This window comes from Pteropus vampyrus, unplaced genomic scaffold (genome assembly GCF_000151845.1).
Source record: "Pteropus vampyrus isolate Shadow unplaced genomic scaffold, Pvam_2.0 Scaffold335, whole genome shotgun sequence".
NCBI lineage: Eukaryota > Metazoa > Chordata > Mammalia > Chiroptera > Pteropodidae > Pteropus > Pteropus vampyrus.
Window position 1 is genome coordinate 1548729 of NW_011889116.1, and position 23152 is coordinate 1571880.

The window sequence follows — 23152 nt, forward strand, 5'->3', positions numbered from 1 at the left end:
ATTTCTACCATTTCTAAGTCATAATAAAAACTACTAACAGTTTCATGAAATTCCACTAGATGTGATATCATAACCTACTTATATTTCTTGTTAGACATTAGGATTGACTGCAATATTTCATTATAATAACACTGCTTTCTGTGTATAGATTCTTATTTTGTCATTATCAGATCCAAGTAGATCAACATTTATTTTAGGGCTCCTGATTAGAGACATAGTGCACATCCACAATTTTTTGCTATTTACGAAATGCAGAGATTTCTTCACATGCTTACTACCTAAGGATTTACGATGACACTTAGCTAGCTTAGTGCCTGGCACTTAATAAGATTCAATAAATGGTAAAAATAGTATTAAAAATTTCATGTCACTAACATTTAAGGTCATAATAGCTGTTCACATCAATATGTAAGAATGCTAAGTAACATAAAACCTTTGGTCATATTTACTACAAACGCTTTCCCAGATTTGTTTTCATCTTACTTGTTCCTTTCTGTACCATAAAGACATGAATTTAATTTCTCTGACATTTTATAAAATAATTAACATTATCAAACACATTCCACATTTCAGAAACATAACATAATTAACCATCTTTAAATATTTCCAGATGATATACCCATTTTACAGATGAGAATACAAAAGAAATGAATTTCCACACGGCTTCATAGTTAATAAGGAGTCATAGGATTCCAACTTAAATCTGCTTGACTATAAGCCTCACGACCTTCTTTCCACTGTCCCAAGCTGCTTCAAAATACATTCAAATCTTTTTGGAAGCTATTAACCAATATAAGTATAAACACGAACCAGAAAACTGTTAAGAAACCCAAATACCTTGGTTATCTGCTAGCCATTCATCCAGCAGCATACACATTTCCAACATCAAAGACAAGGAAGATGAGAAACAATACAAAACAGACCTGAGAAGACCTGGGCTGGAATCCTGGCACATTATCTTTGTAATGTTAAATTATTTTCTATACATATATAAAGGAGATTAGAGTTAAGGCTTCATCCTGATCTAAAAATTCTATGGTTCTAAAGAACACAGAAACAGAATCACGAAACAAGATGTTCTAAGTGTTTCTTTAAACCAATTCTAGTTGTGTGACTTTGGGCCATGTTGCTTGATTCCTCTGAAGCACTAACTCCTCATTTGTAAAACAGCACAACTGCCCCAAGACCTCTCTCCCTAAAGAGTTATGAGGACAAAGTGAAAATGTTATGTAAACTCTACAATGCACTGAAAGTATAGTAGAATCATCACTACTATTACATCCTTTAAATACATTTTTCAATTATAGCTGGCATACAATATTATTAGTTTCAGGTGTATAACATAGTAGTTAAACATTTATACTTATGAAGCAATCACCCTATTAAGTCTAGTATCCATTCATAGTTATTAATCCCTCCCATCTGGCAACCGTCAAAATGTTGTCTGCATCTATAAGTTTTGTTTTGTTTATTTTGTTCATTACATCCCACATGTAAGTGAATTACCATTCATCTTTTGTCTGAATTATTCCACTCAGCACAATACCCTCTAGGCCCAACCATGTTGTTGCAGACAGCAAGCAAGATTTCATTCTTTTAAAAATTTTTATGGCTGAGTAATAATAGTCCATTGAATAAATGTATACCACCTCTTCATTATCCATTCATCCACGGATGGACATCCAGGTTGCCTCCATATCATGGCTATTGTAAATAATGCTGCAATGAATGTATGAATGCATGTGACTTTTCAAATTAATGTTTTGGGTTTCTTCAGATAAATACCCAGAAGTGGGATTACTGGATACTTCTCTGTCTCCTGTTATATATAGCCTTTGTTTCAGTCTATTTTGTCTGGTATAAGTATTGCTGCCCCCAGTTTTGTCTGTCTCCATTTGCATGAAATATCTTTTTCCCTCACTTTACTTTCAGTGTGTCTTTTCATCTGAAGTGAGTCTCTTGCAGGCAACATATGTAGGGGTCTTATTTTCTTATCCAACAGCCACCCTATCTTTTGACTGGAGCATTTAATCCATTTACATTTAAAGTAATTGTTGATAGATATGTAGTTATTTCCATTTTATTATTCATATTTTTGATCTTTTTCTTCATAAAGAAGTCCCTCTAACATTTCTTGTAATACTGGTTTGTTGAAGAACTTCTTTAGCTTTTTCTTGACTGAGCAGCTCTTTATCTGTCCTTCGATTCTAAATGATAACGTCGCTGGGCAATCTTGGTTGTAGGATCCTTGCTTTTCATCACTTTGAATATTCTGCGCCAATCTCTTCTGGCCTGCAAAGTTTCAGTGGAGAAATCGGCTGACAGTCTTATGGGAGCTCCCTTGTAGGTAACTAACTGCTTTTCTCTTGCTCCTTTTAAGATCCTCTCTTTGTCTTTAAACCTTTGGCATTTTAATTATAATGTGTCTGTGTGGGCCTGTTTGGGTTCATCTTGTTTGGGACTCTGTACTTCCTGGGCTTGTATTGTATGTCTATTTCCTTCACCAGGTTAGGGAAGTTTTTCATCATTATTTCTTCAAATAGGTTTTCAATTCCTTGTTCTCCCTCTCCACTCTCCCTCTCGTCTCCTTCTGGTATCCCTATGATGCAAATGTTGGTACGCTTGACATCCCAGAGGTCCCTTAAACCACCCTCATTTTTTTTAATTCTTTTTTCTTGTTGCTGTTCCGATTGAATGTTTTCTGCTACCTTATCTTCTAAAGTCGCTGATTCGGTCCTCTGCTTCGTGTAATCTACTGTTGATTCTTTCTAATGTATTCATTTCAGTTATTGTTTTCTTTATTCTGACTGGCTTTTTGTTTTCTGTCTCCGTTTTTGTTTTCTATATCACTTTATTAAAAGCTCCCACTGAGTTCATCTACTCTTCCACTAAGTTTATCGGCATCCTTACTGCCAGTGTTCTGAACTCTGTATCTGGTAGACTGCTTATCTTCACTTTGTTGAGTTCTTTTTCTGGAGTTTTGTTCTATTTTTTCATTTGGGACGTGTTTCTTTGTCTCCCCATTTTGGTAGTCTCCCTGTATTTGTTTCTATGTATTAGGTAGGGCTCCTAAGTCTCCCAGTCTTATGAGAGTGGCCTTACATAGTAGGTGTCCTGTGGGGCCCAGTGGCACAGTCTTCCTTGGTCACCTGACCCAGGTGCTCCAGGTATGTCCCTTGTATGGGTTGTGTGTGCCCTCCTGTTGTACTTGAGCCTTGGTTGCTACTGGCACATCAATGGGAGGGATTGACCCTCACGCTGATTGGTTGTGAAGGGCTGACCCTACGGAGCAGGATTTGCTTTAGCAGGCTCTGGTGCCCGCCCAGTCTGCCTTTTGGGTGTGTTGTCCTCAGACGCCACCCCGGGTGGTGCTCCTGCTCGGTCAGAAGCCAGCCAACAGGTGTGAGGGGCCCCACTAAAGGCCAAGTTCAACCATAGCCTGTGCCCTACCCGGGGCCACCTAGCAAGAGTCACCAAATGATCCACAGATGGACATCACCCGTGCTGTGCTTCCAGGAGCCTCAAGAGACCAAACTGCGAACCGAGGCCGGCTGCCCCTAGAGCCGGGCTTGGGGCTGCTCAGCAACAGGTACAGGATATGCCAAGGCCAGATGCGGCTTGTTTGGGGTTTGTGAATCTTTGAGACACTTTAGGAAAGTCCGCTGCATGAGCCAAGACAGGCCACTTACATAGAAAAGCCACCGGACGCAGCTTGGGTGGGCCCGCAAGTGGGGTGGGACAGGGGCTCAGGGAATCACCAGTCTGTGTGCTGGAGAGGGGGAAAGACTCAACAAAGGAGCAATGGATTCTGCCGGCACCTCTCTCTGGGGGCCGCGGGGGAAATGCCCCTCCAGCCCTCACCCTGAAGTCAGACAACCCAGTTCTTCTCTGTATGCCCCTGGCGCTTTTCGAGCAGCTGCCATGTGCTGGAACTCAGAGCAAGTCAGTCAGTCCGTGCGTCGGTCCACGCGTGGGCTCCTTAAGAGGAATGTCTGTGACTCCAGCGGCCCTTTGTCTCACTCAGCCACAATTTCCACTGGTATTCACAGCCAGAAGATGTGGCGACTTCTCTTCCTGGCACTGGAACCCTGGGCTTGCAAGCCCCATGTGGAGCCGGGACCTCTCGCTCCTCTGGAGGGAACTTCACAACTGAGATATCCCTCCCGATTCACAATTACCACATGCGGGTAGTAGGACCAGCCTGTTTAGTGTCTCCACCCCTCCTACCAGTCGAGGTACCTCTTCTGTATGTCCCCAGATGTAGGACTTCTGTTCAGCTAGACCTCAGGCGACTCCTAATAATGGTTGTTCTGTAGTTTAAATTTTTATGGGATCACGAGAGGAGGCAAGCACAGCATTTGTCTACTGCTATCTTGACTAGAACTTCCGAGATTTTCTTAATAACATTTTAATCTAGCTTACTTTAAGAATACAGTATACAATACTGTTTGTGTTATTGGTAAGGCTTCTTGTCAATAGTAAGCTCTTAGCAGTTAAGTTTTAGGGGGAGTCAAAAGTTATACTCAGTTATTCAACAGAGGTTCAGTGCCCGTAACCCCTGCATTGTTCAAGGGTCAACTGTAGTTTCTAACTACTCTTTTCTCACTTGCTTCAGATTTTTTAACATCTGCAACTTACAAAAGAAACTTTTCTAAATTTAGAAATACAACCGGTCCCTGAATAACATCATTTCGTCCAACATCATTTCATTATAACTTTGATAACTGTAGGAACTTAACTCTTATTTATACCAATTAGTCTATGGTAAAATTGATTTCATTATACATCAATTCACAGAACCTATCAATGACTTTAAGTGAGGACTTATTATTATATACCAGATCCTTAAGAATAAAACCTTGTCCTAACTTGTGAAGATAAAACTGATCAGAGGAAAATGTGCTAATTGTCATAACTCAGATAATAAGATCATAGTTACATACAGCAAAAGATTTATTTAATGAACTTTGGAGAGTGATATCTTTTTTTACCCTTACCTCTAATTTCATGCATTCTACAGAAATATTGACAAGCCCCTCAGTTCTCAAAACTTCTCAAACTGATATAACAAAAAAAAAAAAAACCAAGTGACTTCTTAAAGTTGACATTTAGTTACATTCACAACGAAGATTGAATTTATTTCTAAATATTTTATTCAATATCCAGATAAAGTATTAAATAATTCATTCAACAAATATTTCTTAAGTACCCACTATATACCAGGCACCATTAGAGACACTGAGGTCACAGTATTAAAACAGCAAACTCCCTGCTTCATGGTGCTTAAATTTTAGTAAGGTGAAGAAAGTCTACAAGAAAACAAGAAAATGCCAAGTAGTGGTAAAAGCTACCATGAAAATAAAACAAGGTGACTGTGTTGCGAGGGGAGCAGGGCTCCATTTACTACATTTACACATAATATGTATGAGCATTTTAACTAAAGCTATAAATACATTTTGTAACTAATTAAAATAAGTCTTACTCTATAGAGTTTGAAAATTAACTATTCTATATTTCCACTTGCTCTGGACTTCTCTTCCCAGATCTAAAACTTTTTTCACTACAAAGCTGCTAGTATATCTTTAATCACTAAACTTAGATAGTCCCAAACATTCTCAGCTATCCCAAAGAAGCATATCTTTTCCCAAGGTTTCAAAATGCCTTGGCACTGACAAATTCTCAGATGGGGAAGTCTATGGACTCCTACTTGGCATAACCATAAATGTAATCATGTGATTGTTTTTTTAAAGAATGATGTCCAACAGCCAATTTTACTTTCTCTAGCCTGCTCATGACTAAAAAGTACATTATCAAGAAACATACTCAACTACTAACAAAGTTTTAATCTCACTGTATGCTTCATTGCTAAAAAGATTACATTGCAGTGAGTTAAAAAAAAAAAAAACCTGGGCTTTCCACATTGGTTTCTCATACTCTATTTACAATTTATAAAACACTTGAGCACAGCTCATCCACAAACTGTCCATTGAATGCAACTTAGCACTCTTGGGCTGGACAAAAGGATGCATAGATTGTTGCGGGTTTCCTAAGCAACTGCTGTCTATAAACTGAAATGAACCAAAACCATGAATAAGGTTAACAGGCATTACAAAATAATACACAAAACGAATTTAAAATAATTAGATACATTTACCTAATATTAAAAACCAGTAATTAACCAGGAAACTACTATATACTCATAATTAAAAGACCCTCAGATTAAACTTAAGTGTTATCTGTGACATTCAAAGTACCTTGCTTAAAAATAAGGGGAAATATTCATTCTAGCTATTAATCAAAAGAACACAAATTAAAGGAACCTGAAATAAATACCACAGGCAAACTGCTTATAATATAGCCAAAGCAAGGATAATGTGGTTATCATATACCACAGCAATGGAGGCACTGTAAAGTAAGTACAACCCTATTGGAAAACAATACATGTTCATTTACAAAGAGCTTTAAAATTTCACACTGACTTACAGCTTGATCCCACTGGACATAATTAAGGGAAAAAACCAAAGCAACGCAGAGAAGCAATGCCATCTAAATCAGAGGAGAAAGAGACAAATGTACAGCAAGAAAAATAAGTAAGTAATTCATGGTATGGCACAAAATAAAAGATCCCCCCTACCCTGCAAAAAAAAAAAAAAAAAAAGACAAAAATGTGAATGGCTACATTGGTTCTCAATCAGAACCAATTCCAATATGCGTTCAGGGGTTTCCACGCAGCACATCAAGTAAGTCTCCAGCTGGGTTTCTTATAATTCAACTCAATTCTGATACCATCTAGGCTGGATATAGCACCAGATTCTACAGTTTAAGGGTTAAGTTCTACAAGACTTCCTCCCTCACCATCTCAGACACCAGTGGCTAGTCCAGGTTGTTACCTGTGCTTCTGAGGGACTGGCAAGGTTCCCTTTTCTCAGGTTCAATTAATTTAAGAGAAACCTTTTGTTTACTAGATCACCAGTTTATTATAAAAGAACAGCCAGATGGAATAGATGCATTGGGCAAGGTATGGGGAAGGGTTTTGGAGCTTCCATGCCATGCCCTCCCAGAGGGCACCATTCTCCCCAAATCATTCTCCGAACCCTGTTCTTTTGGGTTCTAATGGAGGCTTCGTTATATAGACATGACTGATTAAATCATTGGCCATTGGTGACTGAGTTCCATCTCCAGCCCCTCTCCCCTCCCTGGAGATCGAGGTGGAGGGGGAGGGGGTAAGACTGAAAGTTCCAACCCTCTAATTGCAGGTTGGGAGTACCGGCAACCAACCAACCCCCATCCTTAGGTGCATTCCAAAAGTCACCTCATTAACATAAGAGACACCTTTTCATTCTTGGTACTTCAGAAATGCCAAGGATCTGGGGAGCTCTGTACCAGAAATGGGAGGAAGACCAAATATATATTTCTTATAAATCACAATACCACAATAGCCCTACCTCACATCATAGTCAAAAATAAATTCCAGGTGCACTGTTTTTAAATATGAAAAGAAGCAGAAGAGCATTCTCCATGTGGTGGTGGGTAGCGAAGTAGGGTTATACATGGGGATTATATCGAAATATGGAAAATCATTTGATGTTCTGTATTATTTTCACTTAATATATACATAATTATAACCATATAAAACATGCACATGGAATTCTGTACTTACCCTTTTGGAACACTTAACATATTTAATTGTAGTGCTTATTTAATCTTTTTTCTCCCTAACAAGACTTTAAATTCTGTGAGGGCGGGGAACAGGCCTGTCTTGTTCATTGTTATATCCTCAAGGGCTTAGCATAGTGCCTGCCACATACTAGACACTCAAATATTTTTGAATCAATTCTACTTCTGGGAACATACACAAAAGAATTGAAAGTAGATCTAGCAGCATTTTTACAACTGTGAAAAGGTGGAAGCAACCCAAGTGTTTATCACGGATGAATGAACAAAATGCGGCATATACATACAACAGATTATTCAGGCTTAAAAGGGAAGGAAATTGACACATGCACAACATAGATGAACCTTGAAAACATTATGCCAAGTAAAATAAGCCAGTCACCAAAGGAAAATTAGTCTATGCTTCCTCTTCTATGAGGTACGAAGAATAGTCAAATACATAGAGACACAAAGCAGTACACTCGTTACTAGACACTGAGGTTGGCGTGAAGGTAGGGAATTTTTAATGGGTAAACAGTTTCCTTATGAGGTGAGGAAGTTCTGGAGATGGATAGTGGTGATGTTTGCACAATTTGAAGGTACTTAATGCTATTGAATTCTACACTTAAAATTGTTAAAACGGTAAAATTTATGTATATTTTACCAAAATTAAAATAAGTATTTTTGGAATGAAGAAAGTAGAATTATGAGTGGTTTTTCAGACTAATAACAATAATTTCTCTTTGAAATATTTTCCCAAGAAGCAGAAAAGTTAATAAGATTTTATAAAATATTCATATCTGGCATTATTTTGACCCAAGGTTAACTTTTCCATAAAACCTGAAGAAAACTGTAAGTGGCTGGCTATGCAATTATTTCACATGAAAGTACAGAGAAAAAAGAAAAAGGTTTTCCTTTTCAAAACAGACTCCAGCAAATCCAATCATAATTATCACAGCTATTTTGAAGAGTACATAAATTACAGTATATTATCTAATACCACTCACATATTTAAGTACAATCAATTCTTTGTTTTTCCACACTAATATAAATGTTTCATATGAAATAAGTCCAACAAAGTTTTAGTTAACTTTTTAGAATGCAATAAGCCAGATAGGTCCTCCCTTGCCCTGGACCACTTCCCAGCTTATCCTTATTCTTGGTAACCTAGGTCTGTGTAAAGGAACTCAATATCCAAAAGCCACAAAGAAAACAATCTACACAAGGATAATCACTGATTATACCAGCTTTAAAGATAATTTCCACTTGACATAACTGGAACAACAGCTTTTATATCATATACAATTTAAAAGCATCTCCCAGATAGAGAACATGCCATCAGGATTCTCTTCAAATTTGAGATGCTTATGGATTTTATGCTACATTTTCCTAGATTTTCTCCTATTTCCCTGACCACTCTATTAACGGTCCCATTGCTATCCAAATAGCAATGAGGTTTTCATCCCTGACCCTCTGGCTTTTTATTTATAAGTTCCCTGCTCTAAAAGCCTATATACTCTATGCATAGAGATCTCAAATGTATATCCCTGTCTCCTGCTCTTCTATCTGCTGAACTCCAGATGCAATAATATCAGCTTAAGGTTGAAGTATCTAAAATACAATTCGACTCTCTCTCCAAAATCTGCTACCATTTAAATGCAAGAGCATAGTAGTACAACATTATCTATTGCTATGTTCCAACTACATACATTGCAAGAAATTTTTTTAGTAGAAACAAAGAGGTATGTTTTCCAGGACATCAGAAAATAATGACTTATGTGCTATCAAAATATTGACTAAAACGTAATTATTAAAAGTTTCAATACATAGCAATTTTTTAAAACATATAAACAATATATGTACATACGTGTGGTTTATGTATGTTATTTCCTACTAAATTATAAATGACAAAGCCAGGAATCCTGTTTAAGTCAACTAACTCCTTGCTTCACATCTAGCTCAAAACTACACATCACAAATATACCATAATTGGTCAATGAATGAATCTTTAGGCAAAATGAGGTGTTGAAATTTAAGCAGTAAGAAAAAGCTGGATGGCAGACCTCTACTAAGAGAGAAAAAGCTTCACAGAACCTAGAAGTGAGACCAGGGCACAGACTCCTCCTGGGATTCAAGGCAATTCATGAGAATAAGCTTCTAAGAACTACAACTCAGACTCAACTGTGTCCCCACTCCCACACCAAAACAGACCCAAGCACATGCCACAACACTTGACTTCTTTTGTTCCAGGGAATGCCCATCTTGGTCTATTAAAATTAAATCAGTTTAAAAACTTAAATCAGTTTAATTCACGATCAGCTTGAAAGTCAGTCTAGCGAGTCTCAGCATACCACACAATGCATCCACTCAATATTATACAATCTATACTATGTCTCAAACACTGTTCTAGGTGCTGGGGTTAAGACAATAAACAAGACAAGACAAATATCCATGCCCCCACTGACTTTACATTCTAGCATGGGGAAAGAGACAATCCATGTTATGTTTAATGGTGAAAAGAGCCTTGCCAAGAAATAAAGCAGAGTAAGGAGGAAAGGGAGTGCCAGGGACAAAAGACACTATTTCACATGGCATAGCCAAGGAATGCTTCAGTGAAAGGCTAATTACTTGAGCAAAATGTCCTCAAGAAATGAGGAACAAAGCCAGGCAGAGGAACCAGCAAGTACAAAGGCCCTGAGGTGAATTACTTAATTTCTTTGGACCTCGTTTTTCTCATCTGTAAAATGGGTATAATATCCCCTACATCAGGGGTCTCCAACCCCTGAGCCAGGGGCTGCACCAGTCCCCAGCCTAGCCTCACAGCAGAAAGTGAGCGGTGGTGGGTAAGTGAGCGAAGCTTCATCTGTATTTGCAGCTGCTCCCCAGCACTACCATCTCTGCCTCAGCTCCATCTCAGATCATCAGGCATTAGATTCTCATAGAAGCACTGGTCCCTGGTGCCAAAAGGGTTGGGGACCGCTGGCCTATACAAGTAAAGGTAGTATAGTACATCGGGTCTCTGACACAAGAAATGTACTCAATGAATGAGAATATTAGTTACCTGGGGGTTACCATGTCTGCAAAACCCTCATGATGTTGTTTGGTACACTCAGAAAAGGTATTGTTATCTAACTTCCATAATAACATAAGGCAAATAGGATTATATCTATTTTATACTTGGGAACCTGAAGATCAGAAATTTGCCTAATCCTCTGCTGACCTCTAAAATTCCTATAAGGATGAACAAACATAGCTCCACAATTAAAGAGAGGACTTAAATACATTGCCAGGATGAGGAAACCACTCAAATTAATGTCAACTAATCAGCAGTATAGTGCTGTAGCGCTATGAACATGGATTCTATAGCCAAATTGCCTGTTCTCATCAAGGCTCCACTACTTCCTAGGTACAGCAGATTCTCAAATGTCATTTCATTCAACATCGTTTTGCTATGTTGATGGAAAATAAATCAATTTCCTGCCAGGATCACTGTCTGTGTTGAGTTTTGCACGTTCTCCCCATGTCTGCCTAAGTCTCATCAATTTAGGATTGTCTCCTTTAATTCTCTACCTCCAAAAAGTTATCACTACAAAATCTATACGTCATCCCACTGGGAGGCAGTGTATCACCGTGTAAAGAATGCTGGACTTAGAATTGGATTCAAAAGAAAACTCTGCTACTTACTAGCTGAGTTATCTTGGGCAAGTCACTTAACCATTCTGAACCTCAGTAAATGAAAATAACCATCAAACTACCTTACAGGGTTGTAAAAAATAAAAATAAAAAAAATGGTGTTAAGGAGCGTGGTACAACTAGTACATAATATCCTGTAGATACAAACTTAAAGCTTATCATTAATGCAAAGCCTACTAGAGGAAACTAATTGACTACTTTTCTTCCAATATACAGCTCTTTAATATGAACATTAATAATGTAATTATAATGCAAAGTTACATTTCTAGAAAAACTAAGGTTTTAATTCAATTATTTGAGAACTTGTATATGTACTACACGATGAGACAAGGTTTCAAAATCAGATAAAAACATAATTCCTAGTCTGGAAAAATTAATAATCTAGTTATGAGACAAATTTGGACATTCACCAATATTGTACATTAAAACACCACATACTTATAAACACACACACACAAATAATTACCTCTCAAGTAAGGTTTGCTATTTTTCTGCAGCAACCTGGTGACTGTTCAGTCTAACTTCAAAGGTTTAGGAAATAATTCCCTACAAAAGGATCTTTTCTAATATCCTGTATTGTCCAAATAATCTATCTGAAATTTTTCAAGTATATTTAGAACACCCAACTACTGAATAGTCTTCAATGAATAGTAGCACATTATGCATTGATATTTAATCAAAACTCAAAAAAGTACATATACTCAGAGCTGGAAAAATCCATTTGTCATTGACAAATTTGCTTTTCAAAAACATACCTTCATGCTTCTGCTTCCCTGCCAGCCATAGCTAACACCACTTCCCCAATTCTCCTGCCAGGGATAAAGTCTGAGGAATGTCTTTTGGCCTGGATGAGTGTGGAAACAGGGAGGGACATATCCCAAAGGGAAAACATTATGGCTTTGCTAATATTTCCTACGTTTTCTCTACTTCTTTAGTAAAGAAGGGAAATCCTCAAAGGTTCACATTCCTATCTTTAATACTACTTCTTTAAACCACAAAAAAGGCCTTTTTTAGTAAGAGGATATTAACCGTGTTCTTTGTAATACTATTCTAGTCACCATAAAATTTGTAAATTAGCTACAAGACAGTAGACACACTGGTGAGTACAGAAAATTTCTCCTTGGTTTTGAAGAGAAAAAAAGGTTAGAAAGCCAAGAAAAGAGGATATCATGTATCCCAAACCTGAAATGGAAATACTTCAAATATATCAAACTTAAATCATCATACATATCATATATAATTAATTTAATGAGAATCATATAGTTACAAAGACATTCAAACGAACATTCCAACAAAGAATCCAAAAGTAAAACATTAGCATATATAAATTTAAATTCCTATTTTAAAGCAAGCATTTAGAACTTGAAATAAAGACACAAGAGTCCCATAACAAAATGATTGTTGATTGAGCCTTTTGCTTTTACACAGAATCATAATATCATTGAGAAAGGTTTCAACCTTTGGATAATAGTAACTAGTTATAGGGGATGATCATGGGCTCTTTTAACTTAATGTAACAACTACCAAACACTGAAGCATTCCAAGGCTTCATTAACAGTCCTCAATTGTTCTTTTCCCCCTAAAGCTATCCAGAGTAAACCCTATTTTTAAATACTTGTAACAAAACTGTATTGACTGATGGCTATTGGTTTTAGCCTAATATTCTTTAATATATAATAATCCAGTACATAATGTTTTTTTAAAGGGTTATTTTTAACCCCTCCCCATGATAAAGCCCAAATGACAATGCTTCCTGAGGGCAGAGACTATATAACCTAGTTTACCACTGTATATCCACGATTCTGTAGGCACTTTCAGTACTAGCTGATATAACAATGAATGAACCTTTTTGAGAACCTGAACACACACACACACACACACACACACACACACACACACACACACTTTACACCCTACCCATGGGCCCCAGATTAAAAACCAGCAATAGCTTTTTTAAAAACTATTACTTTTATATAATAAATCAAATACATGAGAAATAAACTTTTGCCTACCATTCACTCAAATTCTTTCACCTGTTAAGAAATGCAGTTCCCCATGTCCCTTCTAATTTCATGACAGCTTTAATGAACTAAATTAAATAAAATACTTTCTAAAAACTGAATAGACCTACTTAATGACCTCTTGGTTGTTTTCAAAAAACATCAACAAAACTCCCAAAAGTGAATTCCTCAATGAAATATTAAAATACCCAAGTATGAAAACAAAACTTGAAGTCTTCTTCAGATTAGATCTCTACCACTCACACTTACTAAAAGAAAAAAAAGGGGAACTATCTTAGTTTACAATATAGTAAATCTGTGATTATGCTGAAATTATTTCTCCAAATATTTGAATTCACCTACGGTAATCATTTTTTTGGGGGCGGGAGGTACCGCAAACATAGGTCACCAAAAATAAAAGAGAACTATTAATTTTATGAAATGACACATCAATCTCTTTTAAGACTTAACTTTCAAATTGTTACCGAATCAGTTTAACTTCGGATAAGTCCCTAAACTGAAACTTTTCCTCTTTTCTAATACCACTCTTCCTACTCAGAAAATACTCCTTTCAGTTTTTTTTTCATCTTCTACATCAGAACCTCCATGAAATATCACATTATACAATTCACATTTCCTCCTAAGAAAACGGTAAAGGAGTCTGAATATGTAAGGGAAGCAAACACAGATGTAAACAGTAAAAATAATTATCCTGGAGTTCTCTTTTTTTATTTAGGCAGACCTCAGAGAAGTTGCTTTTCAACATTAAGACACATAATCACTGAAGTATTAACAGTCACTTGAAAAAAGCCAACTGGAAATTCTACCAGCTTTAAAAAAAAAAAAACACTTTATCTCATCTTTTACTATCGACCCCATCCCAATAAAAACTTCTCCAAAAGAGTAAAAATAAACAAACTCTCAGAATATGGAAGTCTAAAGTAATTTAAATCACTTTCATGTCCAAAGAAATCTCTGTAGTGGTTTCAAATCCCTTCCTAGCACTTACTAATTGGGCAAGTTACTTGGCCTCCCTATGCTTTGGTTTCCTCTTCTGAAAAAGTATTAATTAGGGTCATCATACATTCTACTTTCTCTGAGACGGTCTTAGTTTATACTATCTTCCCAGCATGTCATCTGGTTAGTGCCCTCTTTCGGTCTCAAAAGTATCCTGGTTTGAACAATAAATCATATGTTCATCCTACCCCGTAAGGTTATGAAGATTAAGTGAGCTAATACACATAAAACATCTGTAACTGTGTCTGGCATATAGTGAGACCTCGGTGTTAGCTATTGTTAATGTTATAGTCGCTGACAAAGACTTTATAAAAAGTTTTGAATTGCATAATAAACAGAGCTTTTACAATATTCCTTTTTACAAATAAAATTAGGCATTTAACGCTCTACATTCAATTCTTTAAAACAACTAAGTAGTACTAACTGCTTGAAATCAACACTAACCAATTTATCCCACAGAGATGGCAATATTATCAATTGCATTCACATTTTATCACACATAAATTTTAGTAGAGACTATATTAGTTACTGACAGGAAAGGAACTGAAAGTAAAAATTTGGTTAGTGCCAAACCAAGTCTCTGAATATTCTAGCAGCCTTTCTCAACCAGGGTTCCTTATGTTAACCACGGAACTCAGAAAATGATTTGAGTGACAATTTCCTGAATTCTCCCAAGAATGGTACATAATTGGTATCTTTCTAAATGCACAGGAGAGAAATTAATTCAATGGATACCTTGAGACACCAGGGTCTTGGTATCCTTAGAGTACAAAAGGGAAAATACAGATGAAAAGACTCAATATTGAACAAAGCATCTGGACAGAACACCGCATCACCTGGAAAAATTATTTCCTACAGAATGGAGCTTAAATGAATGATAAACACAAAGTATATAAATTTGACTCACGGCTATGAAAAGCACTAATATATTCAGCTTTACTTCATCTCCACTAATTTATCTTAGGCTAGATATCCAACATCTAGCATTCCTTCAGATAAGAAAAATTCTAATTATAGTTTATGAAACACAGGAAGGAGAAAGAGGAAAAGCAAAGAAAGCCGAGATCGATTCTGATCACTAATGAATCTAATAATCCGCGGCACCGATATTATCTATTACCTGATAAAAATAAAAACAACAAAATTTAATAAAGTGAAAAGATAAACTAGAGTAGAAAGTAGAAACACAGAAGATACTAACACTTAAAATATTTTTAAAGTACCATTAGATAACAAAAACAATCCCCCCCTACAGAACCAATCAGAGCAGTGAATTATAAAAGAGTCATTTAAATTTTAATTTCAAAACCAACCACTCAATAAACAAGCTGAATGATTGGGGAGAACTATTCTCAGACACACTTAGCCTACATTCGGTATAGAGTATAAATGACCTAAAGGAGGAAAAAAGTGAAACCATTCTACCTTCTGTAGTATGACCAAAAAAAAAAAAAAAAAAGAATTCAACATATTATCCCACAAACTTTTGTAAAATGAGCATACTCAAACAAAACCAAAGCTCAGATTTATTTCAACTATTTCGACTAATAGTATAAAACACAATTTAGACTTCAGGCAGCAACTCATCTAACCCTGTTTATCTTGCACTATACATGAAAAAATCGTTTTTATAACATTAAAATGACACATGCTTTCTGGTTATAGATAACCCAAGACCTAAAACAGTTAAGGGAAACCACTGAGCTTAACGAAAAGGCACAAAAGTTTTGAGACCAAACTAATTCTGGTGTGAATTCAGGCTGCAAATTATTATGTGACAAGTCATTTACTCTGAGAGCCTCGATTTCCCCATCTGAAAAATGATAACCACCTGTAATTCAAGGTAGCTGAGAAAATTAAACAATACATGTTAAAACATATAGCAGTTTTTGGCATTCAAAAGGAACTCAAATGGCAAGTAAATTAGGACTTTCTTAGACTATCTCAGGATCAACAAGTTATAGGTCAAATCCCATTACAACAAATATTAGCCATGCAAAAGTGTAAACAGGACTTGTTCCCACCCCTAGCAGAATTTAAACTACTTTTTATAAAGGAATTCTACCTTCGAGTTGTATATTAGAGATTATCCACAGTTTATAGAAATCTCCCTAGTTTGTCTCATCAAGCCCAGCCATGTATTTTCCAATTAAAAGAATAAAAAAGAACAGACCATTAACCTTGTTCACCTTCTCTTCCTTTGGCAGAAGGAGAGTTTAAAACAACTCCAATAATCTCTTGACTAGACAAAGCTTATGTAAAGACTTCTTGTTTTCTATTGGTTACTATCAAATATAGAACTGTAAGCATACATTAAAAACACAATTTAGAAATAACTACTGTTTCAACATAATAAACATAATAGAAAAATAAGTAAGTAAATAAAACACAATTCAGGCAGATTACCACGGTTGCTAAAAAGACGTAGTTTTTTTTAATGTGCATATACAAAAATTAAGACTCCACCAAGCAACACCATTTACACTGAAGATATATACAATTTGGTTAAATTAAATGCAAAGCAGGCAACTCAGGCGACTGAAAAAAAATCAAACTAACAATTTTGTTTTCTCACATATCTTTGGCCAGACAGAACATGCAATAACCACTGCTCATTACAGCTGGAGATCTATTATACAGGATCACTATTGAACCACAAATTAAGTCTTAAACATATATCAAAAGTAGAAAATTACAAAAGGAAAATGTAAAGAACTTTTAAAATAACCTGTACCTATAAAGGTTTTTCTTTACTCTCCAATGATTAATCACACATATACTGATACCCATTGCTGAGATTAACTCTTTCCTTTGCTATGCTCCCCAACTTTCCAAAGATATACCATAGTGCTCCACTGTACAGTAAAACTGTTACTGTTACGTTCAAGGCTTTGAATAATCTAATAGCAATTTTAGAGCACTAATACAAGAGGTTTTTTAAAAAAAAACAAACAAAAAGCGTGAGACACAAAAAAGTCACATTAAAGAGATATGAATGTTATCCCATTGAGCTGTAGTAGATCATTGTGTATGTTAACGTAAATTTTAAGCTCAAAAGTTAACTTGCAGCATCAAAAAACTGAAGTCTTCCATCTATTATAAAGAACCCGAAGTAAAAAGAACATGCTATTCACTGTTTACTCCCTTCCTCCACATGACTGTGGGTGACATCAGTTAAACATGCAGAATATTATGCATTACTAAACTGTCCAAAGTGTATTTTCACATCTAACCCTATATTCCCAAAAGATAATTTGAGCTTGCGCCTGTTCACCACCCATTTTAATTCATAGTTCTTCAGGCCATGGGTCCTGAAGTCAATAAGGTCTTAAAGAACAAATGAAAAAGGAATGCAGAACTTAATTTCATTAAAATCTTAAGTGTTTGGGCTTTAAAAAAAATCCTAACTAAATAGACTTCAAAATTACCAAACTCATAATTTGTTGGTTTAGTAGTTTAGCTGTTGTCTCAGCACAATAAATCTGAATACACAATCATCATCTATTTAAAATTATTTGCAAATAAGAATTCAAAATATGTTAACATCTTTCTAAAGCTAAAATGAATATGAAATATACAAACTAATATTAACAGTTATGAAATGTCTGTTCCCAGAGGAAGGTGGAATTTTGTTTTCACAATTACGGAACACACTTCATCGAACAAAATTAAATATCCATTATTTTGGATTCTCTAGAACTTTAACATATATTCAAAAATACATCATATGAGAAAAACCCTGACATTGAACACCACAAAACTGCAGAAAGTAAGGCACTTACCTCCAAAGAATTTAGGAGCAATTCACAAATACTCTAAGGAGACAGAGTTTTAACTGCATTGCACTTTTATTTTAGTTGATGGGTAATGGTCAGAATTTTTGTAATAGGAAACATTAAAATACTTTACATATGAACTTTTAACTATAGCACCAGATCCTTGGGGGAGATTAACTCATTTCATATGCAAACATCCATTTTCATACGGGTTAAAAAAAATCCCCCTCCCCCACTGCCAGTCTCTGATACCTCGGAATGCTATAGTTATTTCACGGTGGGAAAGAATGGCTAGTAAGTACTTTTCTTTTCCAATTCTTTTCTCTATCCATTCATTAAACACCAAATACTGAAACTGATTTCAACTCCTACTTCAATCTTCCTACCAGGAATGCTCCCTAGGGCACCTGAATCCCTTCCACTGTCACTTATTCCAAACTGCCAAAGCCCCTCCTATTAATAGTAAATCTTTTCATACTGATGACTCACTGTAACTCCAACTTAATGAAATAGACACCAAGCAGAATTTACAAAATTTGCAAATGAAATTTTCCTATTTTCAAAGGATTAAAAAAGAAACTAAAAGTAGAGCACATTCAGACTAAGTTACAAACATTTAAAGTTCAACCAATTTATAAGTTTTTATATTGCTTTTTCTACACGGGTTCAAATTAAATACTTTTTGTAAGCTGATATATTAGCATTGTGTAATTACTTATACACAAGCACAAGTTTCCCATGCAAATAACTGATATGTAAATATAAATTTAAGTCATTACAACGAAATTGCAAGACAATTTGAAAAATTTTCAAGTTTAATTATGCAAATTTAAGTATACACAAAAGTAGAGAGAATAGTACAATGAGCTCTCCTGTACTCACCATCCAGCTACAATTATCAACTCAAGGCTATTTTTGCTTGATCTCTACCTTCCACCACTTCCTCCCCCAATTATTATCTTCAGAAAAGAATTAAGAGGAAGACACTGTGCTCCGGAAGTACACTGAGAAAAAATCCAAAGATAACACTAGCAAGTATCTAAGACTAGCAAGACAAGAATCTAACAGGATAGCTATACAGCCACCCTCTACACGACTCCTTGTTACGTGGTAAATTTAAGAATTCAGTTAAAAACAAACAAAAAAAATAGCCATCTTTAAGAATTTTAATGACGTCTATAAGATCCTGAGGACATATTTAAAATTATATCTAAAAGGATAAATAGGAGTGTGATGAAAATGAACTTTAACATGTGCAATTAGCTTGCATCTATGTAGCACCTTGGCTCAAAATGAGGAAAAAAGACTGTTTAACATGTGTTATAAAATTACAATTCAACCACTTGAAAGACCGCTGAACACTTACTTATGCCTTAACTGGTCCTCCTGATCCCTAATTATAGATACCAATGTAGAAAGAAAACCAGGCATTTTAACGTTAAGTGGTTTAAAATGTTCAAAATTAACTCCATCGTTCATTGGAAAAATATATGAAAGCAAGTCTAAACTACCTGAATTATATGTCATTAAACAAAAATGTATCCATTTTTCCGGGGCCGGTCTTTTTTTTTTTTTTTTTTTAAATAAGTTCACATATACCCTTAAACGCAACGCGCTAGTCCACAGATAGAATTAGGAGACCGCCTCCTGCTTTAGCTCCTAACCAATACGCAGAGAGAAGGTTGGCAGGAAAGTGCTGCGAGGACAGTAACAAACACCAGCAGCTCCCGAGCAGGCCCTGCTAGAGCCAGGAATGACGCACTTCGGTAACCCGACTCTTTCTCCCCTCCACCCCCCGCCCCCAGCAGCGGTGCTGACACCGCCAACAGCCCGGAGTAGGAAAAAGACAACAGAAAAAAGGCAGAGGTTGGACTGCACCAGGATTCATCAAGAAACCTCGATTATTCCTCTTTCGACACTAACCACTAGGACTAAACAGGAAAGGAAGCTTCGTGCTTAAGCAAGTTCCATCATGGTGGTTTAAGAGTCACTAAATTAGCTGATAATGAGTCCAATCCACCGAGACAAATGCAGGGTGTGGCTGCTGTGAAATACGGCGGTCCGTGGGAGAAAAGGGGTATAGAATTTACACTCCAGTGTGAGAGGAAGATGGGGCTTCACGGGGGGGGGGAGCATTTTAAGGAACCATTTCAAACCAACACAAGCTTTTCATTTACTTCAACCTAATCCTACAGATCAAAAGTTTCTAATAGATATATCACGTGAACTGTACAAAAAAACATTTAATCGAACACCATGACCCCCAATTTAAAAACTCCAAGAGAAAGGAGGGCGGTGATAGGCAACAACGTATAAAACATTTCTAGGCCACGGAGAAAGTCACAAACCGGATGAAACTACTAATGTGATATTAAAAATTAAAGCTGAACACAGCAGCACGAAAAAAATCACACGATAAAACCCGTTACAGTTCAGGATTAAAAATAAAATGACATGTACACCAAGGGGCAGCGGAAACTAAATGTCGAAAGTACAGCGTCTTATTAAAAACTAAAAGCAAAACAAGACATTCTCGCGACGGAAAAAAAAAAGGGCAGAAATCAACAATACGTTTACAATGTAGGCCAGAATGGGAATGGGGCTCAAAGTTTTGCGAAACTACTTGATGCTGTTTCCCACACCGTCTCTTTCCAATGGCCCATCTGACCCTTTTCGTCCCTAAAATCGCCGTCCACAGATCAGCGGGTGAGAGAGAAAAAAAAAGTCAACCCCCCGCCAGAATAAAAGTGTGGAGGGAAAAAGCAGAAGCTGCCTACCTGGGGCAAGGATCAGATCAGTTCGTGTCTTGAGAAAGACAGCGCGGGTGGGGGTGGGAACGAAAAGCAGCACTAAAACTAAAACAAAAGTGGCGCCAAAACCCCCCAACAAACAGCCTTCCACTCCCGCCCTTCCCCCCTTCCTCCCATGCCAGCCAGGCAGGGCCCCCTTCGGGGCAAGGGCTGCACGCGGGGGACAACACCGCCAGACCCCAACCTATTTATAAAATTGTTGTCCGAAGAAAACTGACCGAAGTCGGGCCTCGGAAGGGATGGAGAGATCGATGCCAATCGCTTTCCCCAGCAGTTCCCCCACCACGCGCTGGAGATGATGGGGCGGGGGAGAAGCAGAGGGGCCCGTCACATGAATGTTGTTCCCTCTCTAGGAAGGGAGGAAGAGAGGGAGGGAGAGGGGGGAGGGAGGAAAGGAAGGAGGGGAAGGGAGAAGGGAGGGGGCACGAGGGAGGGGTGTGATCAGAGTAGATTTTCCCTCGCCTCCCTCGGTCCGAGGCCCAAATATACACAACTGAGCCTCCTCTCCTCCCCTCCCCCCAGGTTCCCAGCACCACCATTTTGCTCTCCTCCTTCCCCTCACCGCGATACCGCGCTCTCCCCCACCCAACCACAGCCTCCCCGGCTTGCCTCCCCCGACTACGGCTCGCACTCCACCCCACCTCCAGTTTTGACTCTCCCAGCCTCAAGAGCCTGCCAGAGAAAAGGCACCTAAATCTAATGCTACACAGAGAAGCGGAGCCTCCATCTTGCGCTGCTCTGCGTTCTCCATTTTGGGCCACCCTTGGGGGGAGGGGGGTGGTCTCCGTAGAGGCCCCGAGGGAGAGTGGGGCGAGGGAAGGAAGAGAAAATCTTCAGGGAGGGTAGTCGAAAAGAAGAGTCCTGCGGTAGAAAGCCACTCTAGGAGTAGGAGGTAGGGAAGAAGGGGGCTGGAAGTTCCTTGACAGTGTGGACGTAGCGACTTGGTACAACGGAGAAAAGGGCTAGGGGTTATGCGGGGATGACAAGTACCCCCGCCTTGACTTGGCCACCCGGTCTACGGCTGGCCCCGCTGGGGGCAAAGGAAGAGGGGAAATTAAATGGCAACGGAGCGCCCAATCGCTTTTCCTCCCAACTCCTCTCTCGCGCCCTATTTCGACCGTACACACCTCATGGTGGGCCCCGCGCCGTCCGGGTGCCCCTCCAAACTTCTAGAAGCTTCGCCTCCGCCATTTTATAACTTACCTCCCCCCTCAGCGTACACAGAGGCAGCAACGAGACTGTTCGCCTCCCCCACTCCTTCCTTCTTTCTCAGGCCGGGGGCTTCTTCACCCCTGGGCTGGTACAAGATATTTTCCCCTTCCTCTTCTTTACACCCTCGAATTCTACTCAGGGACGGAAGCTCCCGCGGTTCTAGAGCGGTGGGGGGTTTTGAAAGTGGCGGTCGGATCCGGCGGGGTTTTTTTTTTTTTTTTTTTTTTTTTTTTTTTTTTTTTTTTTTTTGGTGGCGCTTCGGGATTGTTTGGGGTGTTCGCTCTTCGGCGACTTGGAGGCGAATGGAACGCGCAGGCGCCATCTGTCGGCCACGAACCCGCGTTCGGCTCCCGTTGGGAGGGAGCGGCATCTAGCGTCAGCGTGCTAGCACTGCAGCGCGGGGCTCCCACCCCTCCCACTCCGCGTACTCCTCCCAGTCACCAGCCAATCGCGGCTGGCTGCCTCCTGGGTGCAGCGTCTCGGACGCCACCGCCAAACGAGGCGCCCGCAGGGGCGCGCCGCCGAGTGGGGTAAACAAGGTGCCGTGCCCGCGCTTGACTTACTCATTCGTTTGGCAGCGCTTCCGCCAGGGACCTGATAGGGCCGTGTTTCCTCTTTCTTTATGGGGGCCAGGGGCGGGGGTCGACCAGAGGCAGATAGGAATGTTCGGCGCAGCACTGGGCCGTGGGAAATCGGAAACCGGGCTCGCTCGGAACTCGTCCCCTGGGCCCCTCCGCCACCCGCGCAGCCCGAAGTGGCAGCCGAGTTGGACATCACCCTGCGATGTCCCCTCTGACACGCCCCAGCGAGGGACCTTGGCCCTAGTTCCCGAACCGCGGCCCCTACTCCTAACCACCAAAAGGACTCAACTCTTGTTAACTCTGGCATTTGATCCTAAGTGATTTAAGGGTTTTGTGTTTTGAGTTTTTGTTTTGTGTGCTTTTTGCTCCGGGTGTGGAGAGAAAGCAAGCTGATTCTCTACCAGGAAGAC

The 23152-nt window shown here is 38.5% G+C and overlaps 1 protein-coding gene across 8 annotated transcripts in view; it reads right to left on the reverse strand.

Moving 5' to 3' along the window:
- STAG2 (stromal antigen 2) overlaps positions 1–22484 on the reverse strand; it is a 119502-nt gene extending 97018 nt beyond the window's left edge. For 2 of the 8 annotated variants that reach the window (XM_011378227.2, XM_011378223.2), the window contains exon 1: positions 21168–21298. Coding sequence is in view for 1 of the 8 variants with exons in the window: in XM_023522165.1 (XP_023377933.1) it covers positions 21168–21298; positions 22153–22483 (462 nt within the window). In the remaining 7 variants the exon portion in view is untranslated. Of the gene's footprint in view, positions 1–20916; positions 21010–21167; positions 21299–22076 lie in introns of those variants that run through there. The other 6 variants (XM_023522165.1, XM_011378222.2, XM_011378228.2 and 3 more) reach the window with 6 other exon arrangements.
- Between the last annotated feature and the right edge of the window lie 668 nt (positions 22485–23152).